Genomic DNA, 22,537 nt, shown 5'->3' on the forward strand with positions numbered 1-22,537 from the left:
TAAGGACGAAACGCGTTGAGGACTGTGGGTGTACCCCTAGATTCTGTAACCAGCTACCATCAGATAAGCTTGTTTGAACTTTTATAAATGTAATTCTTCATTTGTGTGTGTTGTGTGTATCTTGGACTAAACTTTGCTTTTGAAACATACTACACTATGAGAGTGTTCTCTCTCTTTTAAACCCTATACTTGGAGTATATTGCCAGTTGCCTTTGGGCGTGTAAGAGAAATAACTCGGTGAAGCCTGGAAAAAGGACTCCTAAACAAATGCTTGTTGTTCTGGGTCAACACGGTACGCATGGCATTTATTGAGAGTGACGCATTGTAACTAAATACTCCACTATATAGGCGCTTGGTCTCACTTCTAGTTTTTCATAATTATTGGGATCATACAACAACTGATTCTTCTGGAGAACATACAGCTGCCACTGCAAAAACGGGATTATAGTTGACTAAAATGCTCATATTTACATAATACAACTGCATTTACACAGAAATACACGGGATTGAGCGCTGTTTCAGTTCCATACTATAATATATATATATATATATATATATATATATATATATATATATATATATATATATATATATATATAGAATATACTTGCAATAGCATCCCTTTTATTCGAGACTCATGTTTTCTTGTTATTTGGGAAACATATGTACAATGTCCCTGTTATTTCAAGTGAACGCCATCCTCGTACTATTTACAGTAGTATATATGGTATACACTACTGTACTCAGTGTATATAGTAAGAGGAGGGCGTTCACCTAAAATGACAGTTGTAGACACGTCACCACTCCCTGCCCACAGATGCCGGCGTCAGGTGACACCTCGGGTTCCGCCCTCCCTGACTTCCGGGTCTGGCAGTGACGGGGCAATGTCCTGACGTCATCACCGGCTGCCCTAGCCGTCTCACTCCGTGGACGTCCGCCAGAGCAAAGAGTTCGGGGCCCATAAGCGTGCAGGGGAGCCGTCGGTCGCTCTCGCAGAGCCGCGGCCTCGGGGTGATACCTGCAGCCTGACACTCCCCAGTCCCTCCTCTATCCCGCCCATCGAGTGGCACGGGCCCGGCACATCAACCCTATCCGGATCCTTCCGCCCAGCCGCGGTGCTGCGGCCCATCAGCCGCCATTTTGGGTGTCCCGGAGCCGAGGAAAGAGCAAGCAGCACCGGGCGGTAAGAGTGACAGAGACACGAGGAAGGAGGGACGCAGCCTGTCGGGCGGCCCGAGCACGGCCAGTGGCGGCTGTGAGGGGTATTGACACTGACTATGTGGTCGGGCTCTATGGTGTACTGTGACACGGAAGGGGGGGCTGAGGTCGAGGGACATAGAGGGGTAGCGACAGGAACTGACAGGCGGCTACATCTGCAGCCAAATCCTGATTCCCTACCACATAGGAATTGCTGCCTGTGGCTGCTGTGGAACTACAAGTCCCAGCAGGCACTGTAAACCCCAACACCTTGGATGCACAGGTTGCCTCATTGTGGCCCTTACGAATGTAAATAGTTGCAAACCACAGAAGCAACATTAGGTCTTTCTGACTGAGGAGACTATGATGAGGAGATAAATGTCTACGACACCTGTGCAGTGCATGCTGTTACTTGTAGTCCCACAGCATGCCCTGTAAGCGCGCCAACACCCTTGCATCCACAGGTTGCCTAAGCCTGGTCTCATTGTGGTCCCTTATAAAGAGCAATTCAAACCACAAAGGGTGCGTTTTATCCAAATGTCTGGGAAGATGAAGATATAATGTGTCTGCAGTGCATGTCTCCAGGATCTCCAATGTCCTCCTGGCAGGAGATCCTGCATACCATCTATGGTGTTTGTAAATATGATATATGTTCATTAGTTGAACTGAGCATTAAAAGCATGGGTTCTCAAACTTTTCATGGCCCCAAACAGTGCATGTTTTCCAGGTCTCTTTACAGAATCTCAAGTGAAATAATTACTTCACCTGTGGATCTTTTAATATGTGTTACTGAGTAATGACCACCTGTGCACCTGCTGGGTGACCTGGAAAACGTGACCAGTGTGGGGTCCTGAAGAGAGTTTGAGAACCACTGATTTAGAGCATGTTCATTAATGCCATTCCGAGCACCCCTGCAACACAGTTCCCAAAGTCAGTGTTTCCATAGAGCTTGACACTTTTGAATACCGCAGGCAGTGTCAAAATCGCCACCAGATGCCCACCTGTCAAACAGCATACGTGTACAAACCCCGTCGCTTGCATCATTTTCTTGGACTACAAGCATCAAAGCACTCTTAATAGGTTTTTGGACCTTAACAACTAAAAATAATGCTCATGTTCAGTGTGTAAGGCCTTAAGCTAGCTATACACTGTCGTTTTTTTTTGATCGGGGCGATTTTTCAGCAAATTGCCTGCCCCAGTATCTGTGCTACACATTATTCAATCTTTCCATAGAAGCTAGCGATTTTTCACCACACCGCACTGATTGCATATGTCCACCCACAAGGATGATGATAGTGACAGGAGAGCATAGGCAGGTTATGGAGAATGCATACACACTGCTCTATATTGGGAATTTGAGGCCAAGATTTTTGTTCTTGACCGATCAGATAATGCAAGGAATGCATTTGTTCTTACCATTTTATCGGTGAAGCGATCGTTTATACACACTATACAATAAATCAGGCAGGTCACCCGATTATTTGCAAATCGACCCAATAATTGTGTAGTGTGTAGGTAGCTTTAGGGACTCCTAATGGCTGTGGTTCACTCAAGTGGGTCTCTATAGCCCAATCCCCCTGCCCTCATACAGTTTTAAACTGCCTATAATCTCTATAAAAAAATTCTACTGCTGTGTTATAAAGCGCTCCCAATCTCTGAGTTTTAACAAAGGGATCAAAAGTAGAATTAGTGCTCCTTTAGACGGGGTCAAGAATGCACAGCAATCTTTAGAAAATATAGATATCCTAGTGATCATCCATTGGAACATTCAGAGCCGATGTTGTGACTATAGATAGATTTGGGAAAAAGTAATGTGTAGAGAAAAGAAGATAAATCTTGGGGGATGATGTCACATGTTACAGTGTTACCCATTAGAATTGTTACTGTTGTGTCGGCATATTAATTTACGTGGTCAAGGTTGAGTAGTCAGTGAGTAAGCAAGATAAGTTTATTTGGTAGCTGGAAAGTTGCAGTAAACCATGAAACGCAGGATGGTTGTGTAAAGAAAATACTAGCCTACAACAGACTCCAAGATACACCATTATACAGAAGCAACTTCAAATCAAAGTTTGTTAATTATCCTAATCATCATTTGTAAGTAGCACTGGACTGTTATCTTACAGATGACATACATGAATATAATAAACATAACAGATATATGAATACAATTAAGCATAATATATGCATGAATAGTCATGAGCTAACACAGATGTTAGAACCCCATGCGTGTGAGTGAACATACAGCTGAAGATTACGCTTAAAATGTGACCTGGAGGACATAAGGTGGACAGACATGAGTCAGGGTAGATAAGACTCTGCCCGTTAGACCATCCATTCAAGGCACAGGGTGATTTAAGGTGTTAAAAGATTTTCTATTATAACTTCTTTAAGAGTTTCCAAAATCTGACGCAAGCTGAGCGATACAGCTCAGGCACTCGGTGGGTGCGCTCTGATGAAGCATATAGCTATAGAGGTCCGAAACATGTTCTAGTTGTATTGTTCAGCTTGTATCAGAATTGCTGTGTTTTAGATTGCTGTAATAATGCAATATGTTTACTTCAATATTTATTAGTCTGTGCCTATAATTCATTGTCTGAGAGCAACTTTTATACTCTTACAAGTTTTGATTCAAACTTGTAAACAAATTCAAACAAATCGTTCACATCGTCAAGTGTGGGCTCACTATGCGAGCTCCCGTGGTGTCGTCCGTCTCACCTTCACGTCGTCCCTACATGCAGCTCAATCTGTCAATCTCTTTCAAGATTTCCGGCAAATCCTGCAGTGTGCATGTTTACATTATATAGTTAAAAATCTAACTACCAAATGATGCAAGAAATATCGTTTGGTAGATTGCACAGTGTGTATGCACTATATCGTTTGTCAGGCAGTTCAAGGGAAATCTGGACAACCATTGCATAGTTTGCCGATCGTCTAATGCACAGGTCGTCCTTCAGGATCCAAAACAGTGCAGGTCTCCTCAGAATCACAAGTGAAATAGTTGCCCCTGTGGATCTTTTAAAATGTGTCAGTGAGTAATGAATACACCAGTGTACCTGCTGGGTGACCTGAAAAATGTGAACTGTGTGGGGTTCTGAGGACTGTGTTTGAGAACCACTGGTCTAATGTGTACCCAGCATAAGAGACTATGCTCGGGACATTTAAGGCACATATGTGTCCTCCTTAACTGTGTGCTTGAGTTGTTCATGTAATTCTTAGACAGTAACCCTACTAACTTTGGGGAACTACAAGTTCAGAGTCTGGCAGTGCATGCTGGGTCTTGTAGTTGTGCATAAGTTGACTACTTTTTTTTTTTTTTCCATGATAGTTTTGTTTTATTTTCTACGTACTAATAAGGACATGAGGCTGTAGAAGAGTAACAATAAAAAGCAGTTTTCATACTTCTCTAAGTCAGAGATAGGTAACCTGTGGCACTCCAGCTGCTGTGGAACTACACATCCCAGCATGCCCTGCCATAGTTTTAGTATGCCCTAACAGTAATACTGTGGCAGCTCATGCTGTGATCTGTAGTTCTCCAGGAGCTGGAGTGCCACAGGTTGCCTGCCTCTGCTGTAAGTTAAGTTTAGTCCGCACATGGCATGTGGGTGTGTACAGGGTTTGTCACTGCAATATCGGGTATGTAGCAATAGGCCTAGGTGTGTAGCAATAGACCTTCATGCATTTGGAAATAATAAAAATCTCTGCAGTGTAGAGAGAGAGAGCATTGAATAACTGCTCCAAAGATGTGTATCAGAAGCAATACAAAAGATGGATTTGCTAAAACTAGTTAACATCTCATTGGTTGCTGTGGGCAACGCCCTTGCTTTTCTTTATTAGAAGTTTTAGTAAGGCTGGGTACACACTAGACTAGGCAATATTGTACAGCTGATGAATGATACATCGTTCAGTCCATCTGGCAGTGTATACACACAATATGGGCTGTTTCACATCTGCCAGTTTGGCCGGCCGGCCAAAAAAATACTTTTTTTGCTGCGTATAAAAATTAATTAAACGGAACCTGGTGGGTTCTTTCACACGGCACAGTTGCTGTGTAACAGCCGGTAGTATCCACTGAGCAGGACGGCCAAAACCAGCAGGTGTGAAATAGCCCTATATCTGTGAAAAACCTCTTTTACAAATATATTGTATCGGCTGTGCTGCACGGCCGATGCAATATATCTTGTGCTTCTGTGTACAAACGACTGAGCCATAAGCTGGCCACGGGAACCAGCGATAATTAAATTACAGCCGGTTCTTCTGACCAGACATAAAGGGTGGCCGATTTGCTAAAGGGCCCCAAACACGGGGCGATATAGCAGGAGATCCGACTGACTGGTGCGATTTGCCTGCTATATCGTACCATGTATGGCTCTGATATTGGGCCGAGCGCGCTCCCGCAGGTTCATACATCGCACCCCCTGATCTCTCTGCAGGACCATAGGATCAAGGGATGCAATGTGCGATCCCCTTCATTGCTATGCAGGTGAGACATTGGGGAGCCGGCATATCGGGCGGTCGGCCAACGGATCGCACTGTGTGTGCGCCTGATATGTCGGACGACGGATCCCCTGTCGCCATCGCACCGTGTATGGGGGCCCTAAGTGTTATGCACAGCAGCGTTTGTCCATAACTTTGTCAAACTTAGATTGGTCAGCGGGTCAGCTGATGTAACAATTTGACGTTTAAGTGTGTACCCCACATAAGTACAAGTGTACAGCCATGGCCAAAAGTTTTGAGAATTACACAAGTATTGGTTTTCACAAAGTCTGCTGTTTCAGTGTTTTTAGACCTTTTTGTCAGATGTTACTATGATATACTGAAGTAAAATTACAAACATTTCATAAGTGTCAAAGGCTTTTACTGACAATTACATTAAGTTTATCAAAGAGTCAATATTTGCAGTGTGGGTTCTTCTTTTTCAAGACCTTTGCAATTCGCCCTGGCATGCTGTAATATCAACTTCTGGGCCACATACTGACTGATAGCCGCCCATTCTTGCCTAATCAATGCTTGGAGTTTGTCAGAATTTGTGGGTTTTTGTTTGTCCACCCGCCTCTTGAGGATTGACCACAAGTTCCCAATGGGATTAAGGTCTGGGGAGTTTCCTGGCCATGGACTCAAATTTCGATGTTTTGTTCCCCGAGCCACTTAGTTATCACTTTTCCCTTATTGCACGGTGCTCCATCATGCTGGAAAAGGCATTGTTCATCACCAAACTGTTCTTGGATGGTTGTGAGAAGTTGCTCTCGGAGGATGTTTTGGTACCAGTCTTTATTCAGTGGTGTGTTCTTAGCCAAGGGAGTGGGATCACTCACAATTTTACCTGAGAAGCAACCACACATATGAATGGTCTCAGGATGCTTTACTGTTGGCATGACACAGGATGAAGACTTTTGGAGGATGGCCTGGTGTCAAGAAGGGCAGCAAAGAAGCCACTTCTCTTCAGGAAAAATATCAGGGACAGACTAATATTCTGCAAAAGCTACAGGGATTGGACTGTTGAGGACCGGGGTAAAGTTATTTTCTCTGATGAATCTCCTTTCAGATTGTTTGGGGCATCTGGAAAAACGCTTGTCCGGATAAGGAAATGTGAGTGCTACCATCAGTCCTGTGTCATGCCAATAGTAAAGCATCTTGAGACCAATCATGTGTGGTTACTCTCCTGTATCCAAATATTTCAAAATATGGAATATTTTTAGCATGATTGAGATAGTGAAACCTTTGCTTTTTGATGGTTCAATGTACACGAACTTTGTTTAAGGCACAAAATTATTAAAAATATTCTATAAAATTACCTGCAGGCTTTGTCTATAAAGTGTATATAAAACATAACTGCATTCTGTGTTTAGATTTGGGTCCCATTCCTAAGATTTTATTATGGAATGCAAATATTCCAAAATATGGAATATTCTGATCTCCAAAATACCCCTGGTCCCAAGCATTTTGGATATGGGAGACTCAACCTGTAGTAATGAGGGAAAAGTGATTTGTAATGTAAATATTTTAGACATTTTAAATGTGTGACAGATTTGGGAGATTTAATTTTTTTTTTTTTTTGATGGTGATTGTGGTTGCTGGACGGAGCAATTCAGTTGCTCTGATCATGTGCGATTGCCGCGGGCGCCCACATTTGTGCTTGCAGCCTACTGTGGTGGCTCGCAGAAATGTGCGAAAAGTCCGACTTTTGGGCACCCAAATGGCACGTTTTGGGTCTCGCCCATTATTTATCCACGCAGGTGCTTTTGGGCTTGTTAAGCGGGATAATTAATGGTCGCCTAAAATAATTGAATTGCTCCATCGGCTGCCCATTAATTATCGCCACCTGAAAACCAACTGAATCGCCCCTATTAAGTGCTAGATTTCTAAGGTTTGAAAGGTTACTTCATTTCGTGCATATTGCCCAGCCATCCTAGGCTACTGAAGGCAAAGCTCTGGTTGGTTACTTTTGTATTTAGAAAATCTTCCTGCTATAATTTTTTTGTAAATAACATTGTGGAACTTGTCGTAAATGTTCTGCTACCCATAAGAACCATAATAAATTTGCTTTGATCATTCATTCATGTTCGAGGTAGTTTGTATATGATGGATTTTTTTAGGGAAGATTTGAAGATTTTATTGTGACATTACAAGAGAAGAGACTAATGGGGAAGGATCTCTGAAATACAGAAGGGGTGCAATCGAGAGAATTTGTGACAGTATCATGCAATTTTATATGGGGAGCATGGCAGATCAGTTATAAGATTTTGAATGTATAAACGGCGATAGCGAAGGGAAGCACTTGCCAAGCCCACAGTAGTGAAAGATAACTGTGTGTGCAGGTATATGATGGTGTCTGGGTTTGAGGCTTAAACAAGAAAATTGCCAGAAACCATGGATTAAAATTCCAAGTAGTGAAGCAATATGAAAGGCGAATACAGGAATCTTAAGACCTAGACCTCACATACTTCTAAACAATATGAATTGGAATGTGTGCAGTGCTGAGCGATAGTAACATGTGACGGGGCCAGGGGAAACCTTGTATTCTGATGAGGTGGAAGGTGGCACAAGGTCACGGTGCAAATGTTAGTGCATTAAACTGTCTACGCATCAAGGAGGCTCTAATATTCACAGTATATAAGCTCAGTGTGTCTTAGGGCAGGGCCATGGCATTTATAACAGGGAGTGGTGTAGAGCTGACAATATATTGATCTATTATTTTTACACTGGTAGTAGGTGACATGTTAATGAATAGCGTTTGTCTATTGGTATTTACCCCCCTTCCTCTAGAGACACTACTAGTGTGTAATAAGCAGTTCTGTGGCTCCAGCGCCCTCAGATCTAGCTCTCATGTCATTGCTGCTAATTGGGTTGTAGGAAGCATGTAAGATGTTTCATTGAAGTGAATTTGAATGCAATGCAGATGTACCGTTTGGCAGATTGATGTGCCCAGCTCAGGAGCTGCCATCCTGGGTGTTTCTCTGCAAGCTGCAGGAGTGAATTCTGTCTGTTTTTTTTAATGACAAGGTTACAAAGTCACATTCCAGGCACTGATCCATGGAGCGCAGGCACGCAGGTTTCTGTTAATGTTAAAAGATTACTCTCGGCTGATTAGTTTGGGTATTAGTAAACACCTCTTGTCTTTTCTGGTTGACTCAGGAGCTTTCGTGGTAGAAAGTGGAATTATCGGAATTGTAGAAAAATGCCCTGAATGGTGCTCAAGGAACAATTAGGATCAGTGTTGCATCAATGAAGGGAACACATTGACGCAACTACCCATTTCTTTTTTTTCTCCTGGGGGGTTTTCACCTAGGTATGACTTTAGTTTATTGGTTTGTATATGTTTGACAACATTTATTATTTACTTGTGAATGTTTTGTACCTTTGAGCAGTGTCTTCATATAATCGCTGTAGCTTAATTGTGGTTCTCTGGCAATGTGACATAGAACAGCTCTTTGGACATTGGGTCTGATTGGTAGTTGCGCCCAAGTTTGCCGCAGTGACACTCCGCAGTGCTTGCACAGATCTAAATGCGGTGTACGTATCGTTGTGACTGCTCCTGTCCACATACTTTGTTACAAATCCGTCATAAGAATTGGCATACAATTGTGCCAACCCTACACATGTAGCAATTGTGGCTATATGCCCTCACTCAACTTCGCCTCAAATGCAAATTCCACGTTACAGCCTAATTACGCCCGTTCAACTGCGAGTTGAGTCACGACCGAGATGTGTGGGGCTTAAATCGCCTGCAGGTGCACAGGCGGAAATCTGTCTGCAAAACGGTCCTGCATCAGCCTCTGTATCTGTAGCCATTGCAGAGACTATAGCAGAGCTGTGTTGTAACTGAGGTTTACAAAATAACCAACCAATAGGTTTCCAAAAAGAGAAAAATAAATAAAATGAAGAAGCTGATGTATTCCTAAAAAGTTGCAGGAAGAAAATACAAGACGATTAAAGTCATCTGGCGGTAGAAACCCCATTTAATGTAACCTGCAGTGCCTTGTGATGTGTTGGTTGTCCGTGCATCCACTGGAGCTGGTCTCTCTTCTTCACCCTCTTCTGGAATTGTCACTTACATTCTCCACCTTGTCTACCCATCTGCAGCCATTTCTGTTGTACCGGGTGATGCATCTGGCCGCTCCCTTTTTAGTTTATGGGAGAAGAGTTCTGTAATGTAGTTTGTAGGATTGGTCTTTTGTACTGAAGATTATAGTGGTCTTATTTATTATTCCCTTTGTCCATGTCTCGGTAATTGCAAGATGGTAAAGGGGAAGGATAAGTATTATTGTATTCTTTGGCAGCTGCACCTTTTAATACATTATAGTCTGAAAACAGGAACATTTGGATGTGGTTTCAGTTTTGATGTAACTGGAACGATCCATTTCAGAGTACTGATCCTGTTCTATCCTCACCAGTGGACCTTGGTGTTAGTCTTCTTGGTAAGATGAAGCCAGACGCACTTGTTCCCTATTTGGCCACTGTTCATATCCTACCAGTGCTGCTGGCATGCACATTTCTGCATGCCTCTTTATTGTGCTCCCTCATACATTACTGGCAGTGCCCATTGCCGCAGCCAACCTCTCCTCCATGGGATGCCCTGATTTGAACCCTTGTGCTCTCTTACCTGGATTTGCAGCTTCTGTAGCCACCCAACCACCCTCCTACTTCTATGGGTAACACCTATCTGGTGCTGCAGCTCAGCCACTGCTGGTACTGCTTCCTCTCCTTCACCTGGTGTGGCACCGCAGTCCCACCCTCCTCATCCATATGGTGGTGACAGCACATCAGCTCAGTATGTAATCATCTGTTCAATCTACAGCTTCCAGATATGCAGATATTGAGCCTCAGAGGGAGCATTCTCTGATTCTGTCAGTATGAGTAATTGCAGCATAAAAGTATCACGCTGCGCAGCTGACTCATGTTATTTTCCAACACTTTGGGGAATCGGTCTCTACTATTGAAAACAAGTAACCTGGTCATTATCTAGTTAGTATTCAGAGCATAGTACATAGACGTAAGGACTTCTGTATTATGTTACTGTCTCTGGAAATAGTGTTTAGCCACAAAGTCTCAAATTCCTTCTGATCTCTTACTTTAGTACCTCTTGTTCTACTTACTTGGATATTCCCCTCCACTTAGAACACCCCCCTCTGTTTTCTGCTCCTGGTTGGCTTCCATATTATTACCCTTTATTTTTATAGAGCCTGCATGTTACACCGTACGGTGTAGTGACTTCATTCATTGCCATCTGTATCACTGCATACCATAATTCTGCTGATGTGCCGCAAAGCTATTCATACGTTTCATTATTAACGGTGGTGCCATACACAAGGCCATAACCTTTACTGTGATGTATTCTACTTTTGTGCAGTCACTATGACCCGTGATTTCTTTCATTTTTAAAGAAGCGTACCTCCACCAAAGAAAACATCAATATAAAAAAAATCTATATTAAACAGGGTGACTTAAAAATATTAAAATACATGGTTGTCTCTAAGCAGCATTAAAGCTTAATGACTTCCTTCTCCATCACAAATAGTCATCTTGTCAATATAAAAATGAGTCTAGTATAGGAGGAAAAGATCAATAAAACAACATAACATTTCAGATAAATTGTTGTGACATCACTTGCAAATCACCATATTGTATCTGTGCAGGGCATTTGTGGCTTATGAGACTTGCAGCCAATCGCTCCTCCTGACTTTGCGCTTTCTCCATATAATGTAATGCTTGAAAGAGAAGCACCGCCCTTAAATGTCGGCTTTCTCTGTTAAAAGGGTAAAAAGACCATACCTACACCTATATTCTGAGGTGTACGTATCATGTCAGGCATACTTGCGTGATTTACTGAGCATACACATATAACCTAGTGCTTATCAAGCATGGGGATCAAATATCAATGCAGCAGGAAAGAGGTGATTGTCAGCCTCACTAGCAGAAACATAAAATATATATATATATTACACCTTAAATTGGAGGTTATAAGAGAATGATCGACAATTACAGTAAACACACAAAGATAGAATCAGTAACATATATATCTCTTATATTGTCTCATCAGCATATCTATATTGGAAGACATGATAAATAACACATTTGATATAACTGAAAAAAAGGAGTTGATTAGACTCTTTATAAAAAAGGTTTGTATCCCAATAGCCAGATACAAATTACAACATTAAATCTATGATGTGTAAACAATTCCAGACTGTGATAGTAAAAATCCACGTGATGGATACTATGGGGCAAATTCAATTAGCTGTGAAAGTCCCGTTCTTCTCGCCTTCCGGACTTTCCGCCTACATCGTGTGTTTTTGGAGAAAACCCTTTTTGTGCGCGCGGCCGCTTTTCGCCCTATTCAGTTCCACAGGAGACGAAATCGTGTCCCGGCAAAACTCAAACCGACAAAGTGCTGTCAGATTTGGGGAAATCAGCCTGACACCCTCCAAAAGATGCACTGACATGGGGGATCACTATGGATACCCCCGAATAGCCCTACTGTGAAGGTATTTGTTGTGCTTAAATGCCCTCAATAGCTGCTATTTAGCGTCTTTGCACAAGTGGTGAAGAATAGCATTTAGCAGTTTTTGTTTTGCAAATATAAATAGTCCGAGCATATTTGGGGTGCAGGAAAATGGGTGCAAGCATGGTTAAAAATCGCTAAAGTGAGGTTTTAAAAACACACCTTCAGCAAGCACCTGCAATCAGAAAAACACCTGGGGGAATCCCTGGGGTCTATTTAGCTAGTTTTTAAATTTGTCCCCCAACTTTGGACTTTTTCGCTCCAAAACGAAAGTATTTTTTTGGGGTGATCTCAAGTATTTTTTTAAAGCTTTTTTTTTTATGCAGTTACCTTTGGGGGACTGTCCCAAGGCTGCAGTGGTGTTCCCGCAACTTTGAACCCCAAAACCCCAATTCTGCACTTTGTTCCGCCTGCATTCAGAGGCAAATATTTTCCGCTGGTTATAAGGCGCAGACTATTCGCACCGGCGAAAAGGCTTTGGAATTGATTACGGGGATATGTTTTCGCCTGGCGAAATGACGTCATCGGCGAAAACTTTTTGCGGAAAACTGCTTATCGCGGCTAATTGAATACGGCCCTAAATCCAAGAGTTTAAAAGATTATTTGGGGATTCTTGTTTAGACAGAAACAAGTGTCTGTATTGACTTACAACGATCTCTGTAGATGTTGAATGTTAATAGTAGTTTAATTATGTCTGTCACGATGATTGAAATGAGCTGTAGTATTAGTGAGACACTCAATCGGTATATCGCATTCCAGTCATATTTATTCCGATATATACACCATTACTGATTAGTATGTGACCGTCCCGTATATGGCACTTCGATGGATAAGGTATATATCCGTATTAATGCTGGCTATCTATAACCAGTAATGTACCTGTGGGTGGATCGACACGGCACAGAGGAATATCTGGATATACTGCAAAATAGCATCCATAGGCGGCTCCTGTCTCTGTCCAGCTGATTGACGTGAAATTAATGCAAATGGCAATAAGGTGCCCGACAGTCAAGCGGCGACTTGTGGCGGCGTCGTAGTTAGAGCTGATCTCCGTCCTTGTAGTAGGAGCAGCTGAATGATGCTAGGGTGACAGACGGCTGGTGGCGTGGAGTACAGGCGGGGGGTAGTCGGCAATCAAGGTAGCCACGTGTACTCACTCAGTTATAGAGGCCTGCCTCTGTCTCAGCGGTATCCTAGCAGTACGGAATTTCACGCCAGTGAGTGGATAGCAGTCAGCAGCTTCTTGTAGGAGGGTAGCGGATAGTTGACCATGAAGAGAGAGTCCCCAAAAAACTGTGAGAGCAGCAACGCGTTTCGGCTACCACTGTAGCCTTTTTCATGCTGGAATGCTTTCATTTGTTTGTTTGGCCATAAAAGTAGCATCAGAGTGAAAGGCACTGGATAATTAGACAATCACTTTTAACCATTAATGGTCTGTCTTTGTGTTTAACTGAGAGGTTAGGGGCTCCCTGAGGGCAGTTAGGCTAGGGGAAGGGAAGGTTAGGGTTAGGCTCCCCCGTAGGCTTGGGGTTAGGTTGTGGGGAAGGGGGGGTTAGGCACTGGTGGGTGAGGATAGGCACCCCTAAGAGAGGGTTAGGGGGGGGGGGGGGGGTTAGGTTAGTTTATACTTATTCTAGCTGCTGTCGGGATCTTCACTGGTGACGGTCTTCCGGTGTGGGGATTCGAACACCCGGGGGTGCCTAACCCTCCCGGGGGGGTGCCTAGCCCTAAGCACCCCCGGGAGCCCCTAACCTAAACCTCCCCCCCCACACACACACACACACACGACGCCTGAAGACTGTCGCCAGTGAAGATCCCGCCAGCAGCTAAAATAAGTATAAACTAACCTAACCCCCCCTAACCCTATCTTAGGGATTCCTAACCCCCCCTTCCCCGCAGCCTAAACCCAAGTCTCCCGGGGGGTGCCTAACCCTAACCTTCCCCCGGGGGGGTGCCTAACCCTAACCCCACCTTCCCCTAGCCTAACCCTCCCGGGGGGTGCCTAACCCTAAGTCTCCCCAGGGAGCCCCTAAACCCCCCCCCCCTCCCCCGCGGCTGTCTGTGCCTGGCCTACCTTCGATCGGGATGCTGGGCGTCGGGCTCCCGGAGTAGGTAAAATGACAGGCGTCAGGATTTCAACGCTTGTCATTAGACCCTTGCTGGGTTTAGACAGTCGGGATGCCGACGGTCGACATTTCGACCGTTGGCAACCCGACTGCATATCTTTAAATATATAGCTACCGTGTCCTTAGAAGAAATAAAATCAATTAAATTTACCTCAGTTAAATACAAAGACAGACCATTAATGGTTAAAAGTGATTGTCTAATTATCCAATGCCTTTCAGTTTGTAAAAAAATATATGCATATTAAAACCGTTATTTAACCACATCTAATAAATAAACACTAAATCACATGTAAAATCTATTATCATTTCCAAGTATGGTTAGCCTAATGTCCCAACAAAAATGTAAGTTATATTTAATCAGATTAATAATGGCTTACATAAATAAATACAATTATATTATGGTGGCGCTTTAAGGTAAGTGCTTGTCATATGTGAGAGATTGAACTGTATGTGACAATCGCTTATACTGCAGCACTCATTACCCCCCCCCCTCCCGCCCCATCCATTTGTTTCTGCTAACGAGAGTGTAGGAAGCTGTAGTCATACATAGGTCACTGTAGGTTCACAACAGACGTAACCTGACGCCCTGCGGTGTGTGAAGGGATCGCCCTTGTTATGAATATTTAAACACCCCGATTCCAGACAAGCAAAGGAACCATCACATTAGAGATGAAGGAGCAAATCTAGGAGCCGGCTCAAAGGCTGGCCTGACAAAAATAGGTGTTTCTTTCACACACTGCAAGAGCTCAGGTTTGTTGTGATCAGTAATCTATGTATGCCTGCAACTTTCTACAGTATTTTGAGTAGAACCAAAACTGGGGATGACCACTGTAAATTTGCTAAAATACACATACAAAAGTGTAATATACTATATATGCAAGAGCAACTAAGAGAGCACCATTTGGTGTCAGTGGTATATTCACAACTAGCCAGTAACCAGCTGGTTACTAATGTTGGGAATAGTTATCCACATAATCATCCGGTATTTGCACCTGTGCCCTGACCACTTACAAATAATGCGTCTTCTTCTACGTGTTTATGCGTCGGTGTCACGGGGTTGCAATTGCACAAATATGCCTTTACTTTTATTTACTCTGTCTGATTAAACCTCTGTAAGCGCTTACGAGCAGGGCCCTCTTCCTTTGTGTGCTTTTCCTTCCCTCACTTCTACCATCTCCTCCTCACTGCCTACAACTGCACCAAACCCTGTAAGCGCTCACCAGCAGGGCCCTCTTCCCTCGTGTGCTTTTCCTTCCCTCACTTCTACCATCATCTCCTCCTTATTGCCTACAACTGCACCAAACCCTGTAAGCGCTCACAAGCAGGGCCCTCTTCCCTCATGTGCTTTTCCTTCCCTCACTTCTACCATCATCTTCTCACTGCCTACAACTGCACCAAACCCTGTCAGTGCTCACAAGCAGGGCCCTCTTCCCTCATGTGCTTTTCCTTCCCTCACTTCTACCATCATCTCCTCCTCACTGCCTACAACTGCACCAAACCCTGTAAGTGCTCACGAGCAGGGCCCTCTTCCCTCGTGTGCTTTTCCTTCCCTCACTTCTACCATCTCCTCCTCATTGCCTACAACTGCACCAAACCCTGTAAGTGCTCACGAGCAGGGCCCTCTTCCCTCGTGTGCTTTTCCTTCCCTCACTTCTACCATCTCCTCCTCACTGCCTACAACTGCACCAAACCCTGTAAGCGCTCACAAGCAGGGCCCTCTTCCCTCGTGTGCTTTTCCTTCCCTCACTTGTACCATCATCTCCTCCTTATTGCCTACAACTGCACCAAACCCTGTAAGCGCTCACCAGCAGGGCCCTCTTCCCTCATGTGCTTTTCCTTCCCTCACTTCTACCATCTCCTCCTCACTGCCTACAACTGCACCAAACCCTGTAAGCGCTCACAAGCAGGGCCCTCTTCCCTCGTGTGCTTTTCCTTCCCTCACTTGTACCATCATCTCCTCCTTATTGCCTACAACTGCACCAAACCCTGTAAGCGCTCACCAGCAGGGCCCTCTTCCCTCATGTGCTTTTCCTTCCCTCACTTCTACCATCATCTCCTCCTCACTGCCTACAACTGCACCAAACCCTGTAAGCGCTCACCAGCAGGGCCCTCTTCCCTCGTGTGCTTTTCTTTCCCTCACTTCTACCATCATCTCCTCCTCACTGCCTACAACTGCACCAAACCCTGTAAGCGCTCACCAGCAGGGCCCTCTTCCCTCGTGTGCTTTTCCTTCCCTCACTTCTACCATCATCTCCTCACTGCCTACAACTGCACCAAACCCTGTAAGCGCTCACCAGCAGGGCCCTCTTCCCTCGTGTGCTTTTCCTTCCCTCACTTCTACCATCATCTTCTCACTGCCTACAACTGCACCAAACCCTGTAAGCGCTCACAAGCAGGGCCCTCTTCCCTCGTGTGCTTTTCCTTCCCTCACTTCTACCATCATCTCCTCACTGCCTACAACTGCACCAAACCCTGTAAGCGCTCACCAGCAGGGCCCTCTTCCCTCGTGTGCTTTTCCTTCCCTCACTTCTACCATCATCTCCTCACTGCCTACAACTGCACCAAACCCTGTAAGCGCTCACCAGCAGGGCCCTCTTCCCTCGTGTGCTTTTCCTTCCCTCACTTCTACCATCATCTCCTCACTGCCTACAACTGCACCAAACCCTGTAAGCGCTCACCAGCAGGGCCCTCTTCCCTCGTGTGCTTTTCCTTCCCTCACTTCTACCATCATCTCCTCACTGCCTACAACTGCACCAAACCCTTGGGTTCTGCCGGCGTGCTGCTTATTTGGGTATTATGGCTGCTGATGCTGCAGTGTTTATATACCTTGTGCATGTCCTGTAATATACTGTACTGGAAGTCACTTTTCTTCTGTTCATACTGTTCCTGTTTATGTACTATGTAAGGCGCTGTGGATCTCTTGTGGCGCCATATAAATAAAGTATAATAATACCACATATAGAGGCTGATTCAGCATCTGGACAAACCATGTTACAATACAGATAATTTATTTTGAATGCAGTGTAAGTACTGGGGCGCAACACCTTCTCAGGGCTTTTCTTTTAAAATTGTCTGTAAGGAGCCTATTATTATATAGAGCAACACTTCTTTGGAATTAAATCCACACTTATATATAATTTAATGAAAAGCTCTTCCGTTCAGGGAAAGTGGATAACTGTGCTTGTTTGCTCCCATCTGATCACGTTACAGTGGAGTGACCATAGTTGGGGAAAAGGGTTCGTCAGTCATTTACTTAAATATACATGAATGTTTTTGTGAGACCATTATCACCGGCACACCGTATCAAATAACTAGACCTATAAATGGAGACCTGCCACACTGGTAGCTTACTGTGTTGATTGAAATGAAATCAGATTCTATCTATTAACAGAAGGTGCTAGATAAATGTTAAGTAGAACCTGATTGGTTGCTGTAGATGACTTCTGCACTTCTAAAAACCTGCACTTTAGTACATCTGAGACTTTAACACTGTTATAGTGAAGACAAGGGGCTTTTAGCTGCTGCTCATGTGTTCAACTCCTAAAACAAGAATCTCTGAACAAATAGGAATAATTCTGTTTTTTGTGTGACTAAGGGACGCTGTTTATGTCTAGAGGTGTGTATCCTCTACGCGACCCAGGGAAGACAGTACGATTACGACGACATAATCGTACCGTTGTTCCCCATCCCCCGCATGACTACCCTGAACAATATGTCGTACAGTGTAGGCACCTTCAGTCATCCCTGAACATGGTCAATCTGTCTTTATCGGCAGATTGACCGCCATGTTCAGCCGATGATTGATGTCGGGAATGACCAGCGGCAGTGCGCACCGCTGGTCGTTTCCGACATCATTGTGCACGATTTGTGAACGATTAATGGACGACTGAACGATAACGATGTCGTTATCGTTCAGTCGTCCATTAATATCGTATAGTGGATACGCACCCTAAGACTGACTATGAATTTACTCTGATAAACAAGAGCACTCACGCATAGACTCCCTCCACTCACCCTTGACGCCCTGCCTGCAGTCTGGCTAACTAATGATCAAGTGTAAGATTGACCAGTGCCTAATAGTGAATCGCAGGTTATTACTATGTTGTACTTGCTGCGCTGCTATAACATTTTATTTTTTCATATTTTGTGATGGTAAATTTACTATTATGTTGGGAGTTCAGTTGTGCATGCCAGTGGGCACCCATTACTTCTGCTCACATCCTCCTGAGGTGGCGAGAAGAAATCCGCCCAAAGTCGGGCTTCTTGGCGTCCAAACTCATTGTGCCCAGTAGTTTGCACGGGTTAGGCAGTTTCATATGGCTAATACCGGGCGCCAGAAAACAATTGAATTCCCCCCTGAGTGACTATGGGAGACTTGGGTAATTCTGATAATGTGATCTAATTAATGGTCGATTTCATTGAGTTGAGATAAAATATTTATTTTCCTTCCACGCTATGTCCTCTATATGTGCGTAGGTCCATTCTCTGCTTCTTGTTCCTGGTCACTTGCTATGAGACAATCAGAGCCTGTGTCTGTGATTCTTCCCCAGTGAACTTTAACATAGAATAGAGAAATTGATAACCGTATCTAGACACCATCAAACCAATGTGGATGAGTTTATTCAGTTCTACAGAAGTTAATTCCTAATAGTTAGCAATATTTTGTTAGCCTCCCTGGCTCCTGACAGGTTTTTTTTTTTTTTTTTTCCAGACTTGCAAAATGTTTCTTGGGGTCACACCTGTGTGCTAGTATATGTACAAGATACACACATGCTGTATCTGTATTGTGGTGTGGCACCGTTTCTGTGGCCACTGCTGGGCAATGACTGTACAGTGGAAGGCAGTCTTTCATTTTCCTTGAAGGATTATCTTAAACCATTCTGTTCTTCCAGGAGTGTACAACCAGCATATTATTATAAGTTTGGAATCTTAGATATATTTTGGGGGCAATTCAATTAATTTGCGGGAATGTAGCTCTCAAACTAAGTGACTGGGAGCTGTTTGATTACTTCCCGTGACTGGCCCCGTGGTTGCACTTATCACGGAAATCCGCATTATGTAGGGCATTCGGGGCTAGTCTCCACCTGACCACTGCATCACACCCAGCGCATAGCCCGGGAGCTGCAGCTTAACACGGCTGACCCCGGCCATTATCGCAGGAAATAGTGGCCATCATGGGAAGTCCTATGACCAGTAGTCATATTTCAGGAGAAGATTCTGTTTATAAGGCTTTCTGGTGGTGGGCGGCGTGAGCAGGAGACATTCTGACATGAGTTATCTGACCTCTGGGATCTATAAGGCCATTTGTCATGACTCTATCCTAGGTGCTTCTGTATGCATTCCATGTGCCTGATTGTTTTGGAGAGCTCACTTGATGAATGTACTTGTGTTCCCCATGTAGAGGATGCCGGCCCCTATCAGACTGCGGGAGCTGATCCGCACCATCCGGACCGCTCGCACACAGGCTGAGGAGCGGGAGATGATCCAAAAGGAGTGCGCCGCCATCCGCTCATCATTCCGTGAGGAAGATAACACATATCGCTGCCGCAATGTGGCCAAGCTGCTGTACATGCACATGCTGGGATACCCTGCTCACTTTGGGCAGGTAAGGATCGTCTTTCTCTAAATGCTCAAACTCATTATTTGTCTGTTTTTAGGAGCAGAGGAAGACGAAATAATGTACATTTCAGTATGTAGTTAGGTAAATCAAGAAACCATTGGCTTCTGTTGTACCCAACAGACATATATAACCATTAACGTGCAAAGCTACAGGTGTCTGTATTTGTGTGTTGTTTTTTTGGGGGGGTTCAGTGGATACCTCCCTCCTGGGATTTGTGTTCTCCTGGTTTTGGGCACCCTGTTTGATCTATGTATTTTAGTCCAGCCTCATGTCTAACCCTACAACACCTACTGATTTCCATAAAGTAAATACTTCCTAATTGGGCTCTTCAGCTTGCTGCATGTAAATCTTAGTGCCTGTTCCCTTGTATGCACTTGTGAGCTTTACCTTTTATTGTATTAATACATTTTAAGATCTCTTTGCCGCCTCTAGATTTTCTGCTATTCAGTAATAGTAGTGTTCATTCTAGCACCCTGCACCTGTCACAACTCGTGCAGTTCTTCTTTTCTGCCTGGGGTGTGGCTCTTTTGCTCTGCTGCTTCTAGCACACTCATCATTATGCATCAAACTGCTGAGCTACAGACCAGAGTGTGCTAGAAGCACCAGAACAGAGTGGCACCCTAGGCAGGAAAGAGGAACTGCACGGGTTGAGACAGGTGCAGGGTGCTAGAATGAACACTAAATAGGTATTGAGAACATTCTTTATGGGATCAATTCAATTCAGGATTAATTACGCGCAAGGTCCCCAAAGTGTTTTTTTGGAACACTGTCGGCTGCACCCTAAATTGCCTCTAAATCACACACATTAGTTGTAGCCCCATAGAGGTGCTTATTAAAATTTGCGATTTAGGGACTACCGAATCTGCACACAGGAGTGTACTAATTGAATTGACATCTATATGTTCTTTGTTAATAGCTCTTTAATGGGTTTGATTGTGTATTTGCTAATAACTGAAAGTAATTAGTTTTCCTCCTCACCCCCCCACCCATCTTTTTTCTCTACTCTGTAAATCTGAAAAAAAAAAAAAAACTCCACTCCTAACTAAAAAATTATTTTTGCTTGAAGTTCAATAGGCTCGATTTAATTCAACGCGAATTGAATAGCGCCGGGAAGGAACTCCCAGAGCTATTCAATTCAGCATGCTTTTGTGTCGGAGAGTGCTAGTTCTCGCGCCGTAAACATGGTGTTTAGTAGCGAAAACGGGCATTCTCCGACTTAACTGCATGGCACAATGCTGTTTCTGCCGTGCTAAGGGCAGAAAACGGTCTTGCGCCAGTAGTTTTGTCAGATTACTGCTCGCGAGAAGAAATTCTTAGTCGTGTTTAGCAGTGCGCTGAATTGAATAGCTCCGGGGGCTCCTTCCCGGCACAATTCAGTTCAATTGAATCGAGCCCAATGAGTTGACATATAAAACACTAAGGAATAAATGTTACTTACCATGGACACGCCATCCATCAGATTGGATTGCCAATGGCTGTGAAGCTTTATGCTGCATTTTCCTCTGCACTAATGGATCTATGTAAAGCAGATGTAATAGAAGCAGGCTTGTTAGATGCAGTTTACACTGCATCCTTTAGTGCTGACAAATTAGGGATCCCTATCAAACAAGGCTCTCCCCATGGTCCGCAAAGGACTAAATAAAAGTAAATGCCTAGATCCCATTATGGAGGCAAAATTCCTGTCTGGTACTTATTTAGAGATGTTTATTCTGCCTTTTAGTGCCTGGATTTGTTTACATTTTAGTATTACTAGTCTGTGCAAATATATATATATTATTTCCCAGTGTTATATTTTTCTAATAACCTCCATCTTTATGGAGTTGGAGGCTGACCTGACTCCGTAGGTGATTGCTGTTCTGTCTAGTCTCCCTGAGGATGACCTGACTCCATAGCTGATTGCTGTTCTGTGTTATTAATCTATATATGGAAGTCTCACTGAGGATGACCTGACTCCATAGCTGATTGCTGTTCTGTCTTATTAATGTATATATGGAAGTCTCCCTGAGGGTGACCTGACTCCATAGCTGATTGCTGTTCTGTCTTATTAATCTATATATGGAAGTCTCACTGAGGCTGACCTGACTCCATAGCTGGTTGCTGTTCTGTCTTATTAATCTATATATGGAAGTCTCACTGAGGCTGACCTGACTCCATAGCTGATTGCTGTTCTGTCTTATTAATCTATATATGGAAGTCTCACTGAGGCTGACCTGACTCCATAGCTGATTGCTGTTTTGTTTTATTAATGTAGATATGGAATTCTTCTTTGAGGATGACCTGACTCCATAGCTAAATGCCATTGGGGGCGAATCAATTCAGCATGATGTGAATAGGGTTTAGTAAGCTGTTACAGAAGCTATTCAATTGACTGCGCTTTTATGTCTGACTAGAGGATTTCTGCTCACACCCTCCTGAGATGCGAACAGAAATCCAATTTAAGTGGCGCCCACGCTTCTATTTTCAAGCTTAATGCGTCGCTATCAGCATCACGATCGCCATTAAAGTTGGAGAATGCTGGTTACCTCTAAAAAAAAATTGGCGCGGTAACCGGCATCTCCCATGGGGACAATTTAATATCTCCGGTAACTCCTTGTA

At 43.9% G+C, this 22,537-nt stretch overlaps 1 protein-coding gene across 1 annotated transcript in view; it reads left to right on the top strand.

Moving 5' to 3' along the window:
- The first annotated feature begins 874 nt into the window (after positions 1–874).
- The window catches only part of AP1G1 (adaptor related protein complex 1 subunit gamma 1), a 44,475-nt gene continuing 22,812 nt past the window's right edge, over positions 875–22,537 (top strand). Inside the window, exons 1-2 of the mRNA XM_088457017.1 lie at positions 875–1,183; positions 19,724–19,927. Of these exons, the coding sequence (XP_088313143.1) occupies positions 19,727–19,927 (201 nt within the window). The 5' untranslated portion in view covers positions 875–1,183; positions 19,724–19,726. The remainder of the gene's footprint in view (positions 1,184–19,723; positions 19,928–22,537) is intronic.

The sequence above is a fragment of the Taudactylus pleione genome, unplaced genomic scaffold, assembly GCF_031769625.1.
Source record: "Taudactylus pleione unplaced genomic scaffold, aTauple2 ptg000731l, whole genome shotgun sequence".
Classification (NCBI taxonomy): domain Eukaryota; kingdom Metazoa; phylum Chordata; class Amphibia; order Anura; family Myobatrachidae; genus Taudactylus; species Taudactylus pleione.